Below are 10,743 nucleotides of genomic sequence, written 5' to 3'. Positions count from 1 at the left end.
GGTTGCGATCCGTTGCCGGGCACGAAAAAAGACAAAAAGGAAAAAAAAAAAAAAAAAGAAAGAAAGAATCCAATTTGAATCCTGGCTCCACTGTGGCTGGCTCTGTGATCCAGGACAAATTACTTAATTCTCTTAGTCTCCATTTCCTTATCTGTAAAATAGGACTGAAAATTATGTACTTCACTTAATCATAGTGAGAGTTAAATGAGATTATGAAAGCAAAGGCTCAACATTTAATTCATATACATTATATGAAACTCTGGGATGGAAAATCTGTTTCATGGATTAGGTCAGGGATTTTTATGGTGGGCAGTGCGGTTGCCGATCACAGCAGTAGCTAATCCAAACACTTGCCCTATGGCCAACACTCAGTTTTAGATGAAAGGCTTCCTTTGAAGATCATCTGGGGTAGCTGGGGTTCTTTCCTACTTTTGCATACTCCTGGAAGGGAGCTCCTCTCAAGTTGTGAGAAAGTGGGACCCAGCACAGAGGAGGTAAGGGGGGAATGGTCTCAATTAGTCCAGAACTTGGAGGTATGCAGTTACATGAATATTAGCTATGTTTTATCTCCATATATCCACGTTTTGTAGAGTTCTCACCTCCATTTGCATCTGTATTGTCATTTGATATACAATTTTGTTTGTTTTCCAATCTGAGAATCCATAGTACTTCAGATATGAAAGAACACATTTTTTGAAACATGCTGGAAAACTCTATTTCATTTGTATTAATCAGGAACTCTTGATTGTAAACATCAGCAACCCAAGTCAAATGTGAGGAAAGTAAAGTGCATTTAACAGCTCAACACAACTGAGAAGGCCAGTTCAAAATTAACTGACTCAGGGAATCACGGTGTTATCAGCACTGTTTCTCTACGTTTCTTGAATGCTTCCCTCCATGTAACAGGCAAAATAGTAGCTCCCAAGCTTATCAGTTTAGCAATGCCAGAGTGAGCAGTGTTTTGGGACGGATCAAGCAGAAATGTCCTGGCCCAGCTTTGGACTTGGGAACATCCCCGAACCAATCTCTGTGGCTGGGAATGGGGAGTGTTTGATTGGCCAGCCTGGGTCACATGGCCTTTCCTGCTTACAGCTGGAGAGAGGTGAAGTCAGCCCGCTCCCCTAAACCATTTGGAGGTGGTTCTCTATAAGAAAGAGGATCTGTTACTCGGCTTCTCTATATTCTTCACACCATGCTGGAGGAGGAAGATAACTTTCAAAAAGTCACCAACTGACCCAACTTAATAGAAAATATAAATTGTGAGTTATTTCCTTAAAGCAGCAGTTTTTAATGTGTGGTCCCTGGATCATCAGCATCAGCATCAGCATCAGCATCAACTGTGAACATGCTGGAAATGCCAATTTCCAGGCCCCATCCCAAATCTACTGAATTTGAAACTCTGGGGATGGAACCCAGTAATCTGTGTTTTAGCAAGCCCTCCATGTGGCTCTGATACACACTCAGGTTTGAGAACCACTGCCTTAAAGCGTTCTTTGTTTTGTAGTTCTGCTAAGTATTTTAAACATGATTCACTCAGAACAAATAGATTTAACGATGAATTTTTCAGGGATACAATGATCACATAAAGTGGGGACACATGTGTCACATTAAATTACTTGCCTTAAAATGTTAAAAATGAAAATAATATATAACCATAATTCAAAATCAATTAACACATGTAAGAGCTTATGATAAAAAGAATAACNCCAAATCTACTGAATTTGAAACTCTGGGGGTGGAACCCAGTAATCTGTGTTTTAGCAAGCCCTCCATGTGGCTCTGATACACACTCAGGTTTGAGAACCACTGCCTTAAAGCGTTCTTTGTTTTGTAGTTCTGCTAAGTATTTTAAACATGATTCACTCAGAACAAATAGATTTAACGATGAATTTTTCAGGGATACAATGATCACATAAAGTGGGGACACATGTGTCACATTAAATTACTTGCCTTAAAATGTTAAAAATGAAAATAATATATAACCATAATTCAAAGTCAATTAACACATGTAAGAGCTTATGATAAAAAGAATAATTCACATTAAATTACTTGCCTTAAAATGTTAAAAATGAAAATAATATATAACCATAATTCAAAATCAATTAACACATGTAAGAGCTTATGATAAAAAGAATAATTCCATCCCAGCTTCCCCCATACTCCAAGTTTCACTTCCCAAAGACAATAACTAGGAGCTCTTATAGCCTTTTCAGTTGGTTACCTACACCTCTCTAATAACAATAATAATAGTAACAATTATTATATATATCCTGCTACTTATCAAAGTTAGATATTAGCCACCGACAGGTGAATATTTACCTATCTTATACCACACTCGTCTCTTGTTCATCCTCCCAATATAGACATACATATTATCACTGTTTTTGGTTAATTCAGTAATCAGTGTTTGTACTCAGTATAGTACATGATTTATGTATTATAATCACATTTGATTTCTTGCAGAATTTTAATTTTTCCCTGGTATTTCTAATTGTCCTTCTTTTTCTTTGCATTTTCTATCCCTGTTACTTTCTTGAATTTTTCCAAATTTTCAAGGAGTATATCAAATCCTTTGCATTTCATCTTTTCCTTGGGTGCCTCCTTCGGAAGCCTCATTTTCTAGCTCTTTTGAGAACTGGTTGCTCTTTTGAGGGCTGTAGCCCAGCTGTCGTTTGGGGGCTGCCCTTCATTATTCTCCTGGTTGGCTCTACTCTGTCCTGCATCCCATTGTTTTCCCCTTTCTTGGTTCATGGAGGGAGAGCGGTAGGGGGAGGGGGGTGTCACATCCTTAAGTAACTTCCTAGGAAGTCATGAGAGAGAAGTAAAATGATTTCTTGAATGTCTGAAGATGTCTTCTACCCTTACTCTTGACTGGTAGTTTGGCTGGGCGGAGAATGCCAGGTTGGAAATAATTCTCCCTCAGAATTTTGGCATAATTGCTGCATTATCTTTTTGTTATCCAACTTGCTGATGAGAAGTCTTCTGCTAGTATGATTTTTATTCATTGGCAGGTGACCTGTTTCTGTTTCTGTAAGTCAAAAAGTTTTTAGGATCTTTCATTTCTTCATAGTTACTGTTCTAAAATTTCAAAATGATATATCAAAGAGTGAGGATTTTTCCAGTCATTTTTTGTGTAGAGTACTCGGTTGGCCCATTTCATCTGAGACTATTATCTCGCAGTGTTGGAGAATTTTCTTATTTCTCTCTAAAAAGATTTAAACTTTTTTTTATTGTTTTTTTTTTTTTTTGTCAATATACAATGTAGTTGATTATTGTGTCCCATCACCGAAACCTCCCTCCCTCCTCCCTCTCCCCCTTAAAATATTTTTAATACTAAAATACTTCAAACTTGTAAAATGTGGCAGATACTCATATATCACTGCCCAGAATTAACAGATGTTAACATTTTATCATACACATTTCATATCTATAGGTATCTTTCAAAATTATCAAAGACATTGCTAAAACATCATTACTAAACCTTATCTCTCTCCAGAGGTAAACTGTAGTTAACATGTATCATTTTTTGCATGATTTTATACTTTTATTACTTATAAATGTAGCTATAAACAATATTGGTGGTGTCTTGTGTGTTTTAAAGCTTTATATAAATAATATTTTGTTTGTATATTTTTACAACTTGCTTTTTTTTACTCATTATGTTTCTGAGATTTATGCACGTTGATACATAAAAATCTAGCTCATTCATTTGAACTGTTGGAAGTATTCCATTATATATGAGTTAGGAAAACCTCCTCCAGAAATAACGTAAAGCTTGGCTAACAGTTTAAATAGAGAGAGTAGATTTTTTTTCGGATAACAAGAAGTCCAGAGATGAGCATCCAGAACTCAATGATATTATCAAGAAACCCAGGTTTACTCTATCCTGCTTTGTCCTTAGCCTGTGCCTTTGGGCTTTGTACCTGTCACATCATTGTTGCAAGATGGTTGTTTCATCTCAAAGTCTCAAGTCCAAGGTCTGTGCAGGAAAGAGGGGAGGGTAAAGGACAAATTGTGCATTCCAGCTGTGTTTGTCACTTTTTATCAGGAAAATTAAAGGCTTCCTGAAAGCTCTACCCAGTGGACTTTCACTTAAGTCTCATTGGCTGGAATGGGGTCACATGACTATTCCTAACATCAGTGACTGGCCAAGGGTAACCAGAATTGTTCATACAGATCACAATTCATGCCTGGACCTGGGTAAGGGGACTATTGTTTCTGTCAAACAAAATGAGGTTCTATAAACAGGCAAGAAGAGGGGGGAATGGATATTGAACAGTGTAGGAGACACTGTTAGATGACCATTCTCCCTTTTTTCTTACTAACAGAACTCAATCTTATTTGCCCAGTTAAAACTTGCTTTCCCAGAGTCCTTTGTCACATGCCCCAGTCATGGATTTGAGTAACAGAAAAGATAACTGTAGTAGTTTAAACAAGTAAGTGGTATCACTGTTCACTATAACATCCAGCATGAAGGCATTAAGGATCTAGGATCCTTCCTGTATCCATGTGGCCTTTAAACTCACGATGACAATGGTTGCTGCACTTCCAGACATCATGTCTATGCTCCGGAGATAGGGTTATCACATAAAATATGGTTTGCTCAGTTAAGATTTTTTTTTTTGGTGCTGGCTGGTACAGGGATCAAACCCTGGACCTTGGTGTTATTAGCACCAGCCCAGTTAAATTCAAGGTTCAGATATTAACAAATAACTTTTAAGTATAAGTATATCCTGAATATTGCAGAGGACATACTTATACTGAAAATTATTTGTTGTTTATCTGAAATTTAAATTTGACTAGGCAAACTGTAATTTTGTTTGCTAGAGCTGACAGCTCTATCCAGGAAGGAAGAAGAAAGAAAAATGAAGGGGATTTCTTCTGCAGAGACTTTATCCAGGAAGGAACTTCCTCCCAGGTTCTTTCTCCTATATCTCTTTAGCCAGAGAGAGCTTAAGGGCATCTGGGGAAGTGATTATTTTTAGGTGGCCACAGTGCTGCCCTGAACAAAACCAGAGCAGAAAGGGGGATAGACATCAGGCAGGTAGCTAGCAGCATCCTCCACAGGGGTCTTAGACCCCTTCCACTCCCCATACTCTCGAAAAGTTACATCCAGCGGTGATATTAAAAATATTTAACAACCAGTGTGGCATTGATGCTCACCAGCCAGAATGGATACATGACCACTGAGAATGGGCACCAGCCATAAACAGCAGCCATATCAGTTTGTATTGGTGGAATACCAACCCTGCTTCTATCACAATTTTTGGTAAGATTAACATTCATTTTTATTTGTAATGACTATAAATATTGCTCACAGTTGAGTACAGTGTACTATGATTACTTTTCCTTTCTATGTCTCTTTATTCTTGATGATAGCTTTTTGATATCCTCTCAAAATAGTCAAATACAGCAAGATAATTTTTCAGATCCAGGGTTTTTCTTGAAGACATCTGTCCAGAGCCTGCTCTCAAATGCATTTGGTGCTCTCTGGGCTGCTGTGTAGCTCTCCTCCTAGGATTCCCTTGGCCAATCTTTGTGGTGAATCTTATTTCCCAGAGTCATACTCCTTTCTTAGCACTCTTTCATCCTGCTAGAGCTCCTCCTTCAATCACTTCCCAAGGAAAGGTGCATAGGAGGTCAATTTTTTGAGACATTTTATGTCTGAAAATGCCTTTATTCTACCCTCACATTTGATTGATAGCTTAGTTGGGGCTGGAATTCTAGATCGTAAATAATTTTTCTCACCTCTGGAGGCATGACTCCATTGTCTTGTAGATACTGTAGCTATTGAGAAATCTGATTCCAATTCTTATGTCTGATTTCTCATAAGTGACTTATTTTCTTCTTCTGGAGGCTTTTAAAATTTCTTTATCCATGATGTTCTAACACCTCATGATGATGTGACTTGGAGGGGATTTTTTAAGAATTTATTTTTCTGGGCTCTCAGCAGGCCCTTTCTTTGGCAGCTAGGGTGAGGGGATCCAAACACTTGACTTTGATGTTATTGGCACCATGCTCTAACCATGTGAGCTAACCAGCCAGCACCCTTAGCGAGCGCTTTCAATCAGGAAATTCAAATCCTTTAGTTCTGGGAAATGTTTTCATGTTATTTCCTTTAATTATTTCTCATGTTATTTAATAATTCCTTTAATTCTTCCTTTTTAGTGTTTAATGATTTTTATTATTTATTATTTTATAATTACAGTTTTAAAATAAAATTTAAATTTATTTAAATTTTGTTTTTATATTTATTATTTAAAAAATAAATTCCTTATAAGTTTATATTTATTATTATTAAATTTAATTTAAATTATAATTATTAAATAATTTATTATTATTTCATTATTTTATTCTTTTTATTATAACTTTAACAATTATTCTCATGTTATTTAATTATTCCTTTAATTATTTCTCATGTTATTTTCTTTATAATTTTCTCTCTATTTTTTCTGATCTCTTTCAGGAACTCCTATTAACTTTGATGTTTAGGCCTCCTGGATTGATCCTCTGATTTTGTTGTTTTGTTCTACTCTTTTTTTTTAATCTCTTTGTATTTGTGTTTGTTATCTGACATATTCCTTAAACTTTATGTTCCAACTCTTTCATTGAAATTTTTCTTCTAACATATTTTTAATTTCCAAGAGTTCTTTTTATTCTTTGAAAGTTTATAGGCTTCTTTACAGGTTTATTCTGCTTTTCTTTTTGTCATGGATACAATGTCTTTTTCGTCTCTGTTGTTCTTGTCTCTGTCTCCTCTAATTTGGTCTTGAGATCTCTCTCTGGGGAGGGACCATAAGACAGGATAGCCACTTTCTAGGAGAGCCCTGACCATGAGGAGAGTTCGGATCAGGTGTGTTCATCAGATGAGACACAAGGAAGAGGTAAAGCCAAAATGCATGAAACAAGAAGTGTATTATTCACAGATCCCAGAGAGGTTGGTGCTGCTAAGGGGAGCCAACTGGAAGTTCAGTCATGGAGCTCAACCAGTGCATGGGGGGAGCAGGCAGAGGGAGAGAGAGGACCTGTGGGACTATGTCTTTATTAAGGTCCGTGGGCATTATCCCTCAGGCTTTCTGCAGAGGTTGTGGATTGGCTAGTTTGAAGAAAACAGGTGGGAAGGGGAAACTTATTTATATGACTCTGGTGTTGACCATTAGGTTTTATCATGGTCAGCAGCTGTGCGATGTGTTGGGTTTTGAGTGAGATACAACTTGGGGAGGGGAAGTTTTAATTAGGCCAAAGGTGATGGGGTATGACTGGGTTTCAAACAACTTATGTCAGGCCTGAAAATGGATGTGGAGGCAGCAACTACATTAAACAAATTTATGACAGCCTCCTTGAAGATATTAACTATATAGTTTTTTAATGGTTTCTTTGGCTGCCTGCACTGCTTCTGCTTCCTTGGACTTCATCTTTTCCTGTTTGTTTTGATCTCTGTCATTCTGGTGATTCTTGGCTGGCCATTCACATGGAGTGGAGCTGCTAGATTTGTCCATTTGGACAGGCTGGACTTGTTGAGTGATAGACTTACATTGGGCAATTGTATGAAGCCCTTGCCATTTTATTTGAGGTCCCCAGAAGGTCAAAATTCATAAGTTCTCCAGTCTCCTGTCTAGAGGCTCTAAGCTTTATTCTTTTCTAGGAGCTAAGCAGGCATAGGCATGAGGGGTAACTGTCTTTATTTAAATCCTTTTTTTTACCCTGTAAAATTACTCCTCCCTCCCCAGCTGTTCAGGGGTCTTCTGATTTAACCCCTCCATCTTGTGGGGTAGGAGGGCATTCTAAGAGACAGGTCTGAGGGCTTAAGAGACTCCTTAAAATTCTCCTGTTTTCAGCCCCACCCTAAATCCTGGTCTACAGATATACCCACTGCCTTCGATTTCCTCTTTTTCTATTTTTGAGAATCACTTTGCATAAGTTATTTTATCTTCAAAGGTTAAGATAAAACTTTTTTAAAAACTATCTCCTCCTGGTGTTTATTTTAATTTTCATGGTAGAAAAATTTTCAAAGATAAAAAAAGTAGAAAAAATAATGATAACTGTACCTATAAAACAGCTTCAATAATTATCAATATGTGGCTGATTGTGCTGCCTTTCCTGCAATCATTTCAATTAATGGTTATTGGTGAATTCAGGTTTTCTAATTCTTTTTAAGTCAATTTTGACATTTCTATTATCTTTCTAGTATTCATTTATTAGTTAAGAGCTATAGTTCCAGAAACAGACTGTTTGGGTTTGAATCTCTGTTCCTCTCTTTGGGCGGTCATTTAAGTTCTCTGTGGCTCAGATTCCTCATCTATATAATGGGAATAATAATGTTACTTATCTCATAGGGTTATTGAGAGATTCAATCAAGTCATATGTGCAGAACATTTAAAATAGTACCTGGCACATAGTAAATTTACTATTTTTATCTAAGTTTTAAAATTTTATTGGCATAAAGTTTTTTTCATAGCATTCTCTTATGATTATTAAATGCTCTACTATATTTGTAGTTATGTACCATTTTCATTCCTAACATTGTTGTGAATATTCTCTTCTTGATTAGTCTTGCATAGCTTGACTATTTTAGTATTTTTTTCAAATAATTGCCTTCTGGATTTATTATTTTTATGCTTGATGGTTTTCTATTTCATTATTTTCTGCTTTTATCCTTCATATACATTCTACTTTCTTTGGGTTTTCTCTCTTGTTCTTTTTCTAGCTTTTTTATTTGAATACTTATGTTTATTTTTTTCCTTCCTTCCTTCCTTCTTTCCTTCTTTTTTTCCTTCCTTCCTTTCTTGTTTCCCCTAAGTATGCTGTATCCCACAAGTTTCAATATGTAGTAGTTGTAAATGTCGAATTCTAAATATTTAATAGTTTCCATTGTGGTTTTCCTATTAAACCCATAATTAGAAATTATTATATATACTTATAGTACATATAAATAAGTATATATATATATATATGTTTCTAATGATGGGTTTAATAGGAAAAACACAATGGAAATTTGGTTTAAATATATAAATTATAGATGTATGATAAATTTTTGGAAGCTTTTCTGTGACATAGCATTTGTGCTCTCTTTGTAAATGTTCCTTTTGTAATTTTTTATAAAGTAGTGTTCTCTATTTGTTGTGTGTATTATATGTGTGTGTATTTCTCCAATTTGTTTATATGTTCTTTTGTCGTAATTTTTTTTCATCTGTATTAACGTCTCCTGCTATGATTGTGTATTTGACCATTTCTCCTTGAAATTCTGCCCTTTTAAACATATACATTTTGAGGCTGTGTTCATCTTTTACTTTATAGTCATGAAGGGGGAAGAGGAGAAGGCTGGAGTAGGAAAGCTGGACCCCACTAACTACGGGAGGAGATGTCCAGATCAGAAAGGTAAGGTCATTTTGAGAACTTGATGCCAATCCCAGGAGGGACTGAGAATTCCTTGGGTGTCCATATAACAGCCCTTCCAGCTGGAGAATCTGGATAGTTGGTCCCTTTCCCTGACTCACCCTGTGTCTCCTTGATGCTGGTGGGACCAGCCTTCACCATATCCTAAAGCAACCACGTGGCCAGGCTGGAGACTGGAAACTGCCACCTTGCCTGTGTGGATTAGGGCATAGCTTCTCTGGCACAAAATTAACCACATCTAATTTACAAGATCTACATAATAAATGCCAAATATCAACATTTTATAGATTCTGAAAATGACAGCTCAGTTAAAATCAGTGTAAGAGGGTGTTGAGGGGGTTATTTCTGTTGCTCCAGAATTGCTGACTCAGTGGCCCTAAGTCTCCTATACTCTACAGAGAAGCCACAGAGCTTATGAAGAGGCAGACTGGCTGCTGCCCCCACCATTACCCCACTTCACTTGGAGGGACACACAAACCTCACTGTCCAGCTAGACACTCGCTGAGCTGTGGAATGTGTAGAGCCACTCTTCAGCTGTCGATAGATCAGGAGGAATGCAGTGAGCAGTTCCTGGGAGAGCTTGGCATGTGTCCTGAGCCAAACTCTGTGAGATGCTCACAGTGAGAGGAGGGGCCCTGCAGAGCCAGGAAGGAGGATTTGGGCTTACGGGAAGGCAAACCACTTCCCCCCAGTTCATCAGCTAAATAGCCACGCTGTGATGATTATGATAGAAGCCAGGAAACAATGGGACAGTTTAGACCCAGGGCAAAAGGTGAAGTATTTTCCTGACAGCCATCTCTCTGATTTCTGCAATAAGGATACTCTGTGTGCATGGCCTTACAATTTCCATAATCATGTTTCCATACATGATCCCATTCTATCTTCTCAAAAGCCTTGCCTAGTAAGTAGAGAAAGTACTATCGTTTCCACACTAAAGATGAGGACACTGAGTGCTAGAGAGGCAGGATGGCCACAGAGTAAGTAAAGGACAAGCCAGGGAGTAACCAAGACAGTTGTTCCTTGGGTAGGGTCCTTTCTGATATACCTGCTGCTTCTCATTTCCATTTCTGGCCTCAAAGGTGAAGAATAGAAACTCATCATTGGAAGACCCAAGTATGCTAAGCCCTTAGAGTAGAACTACTTACCTCTAAATGCGATGTTCATGGATTACCTTGTATTACAGCTTGCTTAAGGGGTGGAGTGTAGGGCAGCAAAGTCCCACCATGCTTGTGGGAGGGGAGAGGAGGAAGGAGGAGCACCAGTCATTGTGATGTAGTCCCCTAGGAAGCAAGGCTGCACTTCATAAACACTCCACTTCACATTCTTAATCCTCACTACACCCAAGAA

The 10,743-nt window shown here is 37.5% G+C and overlaps 1 protein-coding gene across 1 annotated transcript in view; it reads left to right on the top strand.

The window, feature by feature from the left end:
* Positions 1–10,743, top strand: part of SLC4A5 (solute carrier family 4 (sodium bicarbonate cotransporter), member 5) — a 101,456-nt gene that overhangs the window by 2,233 nt on the left and 88,480 nt on the right. Inside the window, exon 2 of the mRNA XM_008590000.1 lies at positions 9,298–9,378. Within this exon, the coding sequence (XP_008588222.1) occupies positions 9,300–9,378 (79 nt within the window). The 5' untranslated portion in view covers positions 9,298–9,299. The remainder of the gene's footprint in view (positions 1–9,297; positions 9,379–10,743) is intronic.

Source organism: Galeopterus variegatus, unplaced genomic scaffold (genome assembly GCF_000696425.1).
Source record: "Galeopterus variegatus unplaced genomic scaffold, G_variegatus-3.0.2 Scaffold5799, whole genome shotgun sequence".
NCBI classification, from domain to species: domain Eukaryota; kingdom Metazoa; phylum Chordata; class Mammalia; order Dermoptera; family Cynocephalidae; genus Galeopterus; species Galeopterus variegatus.
The sequence above is the reverse complement of the archived record's forward strand: the minus strand, read 5'-3'. Positions and strand labels throughout refer to the sequence as shown.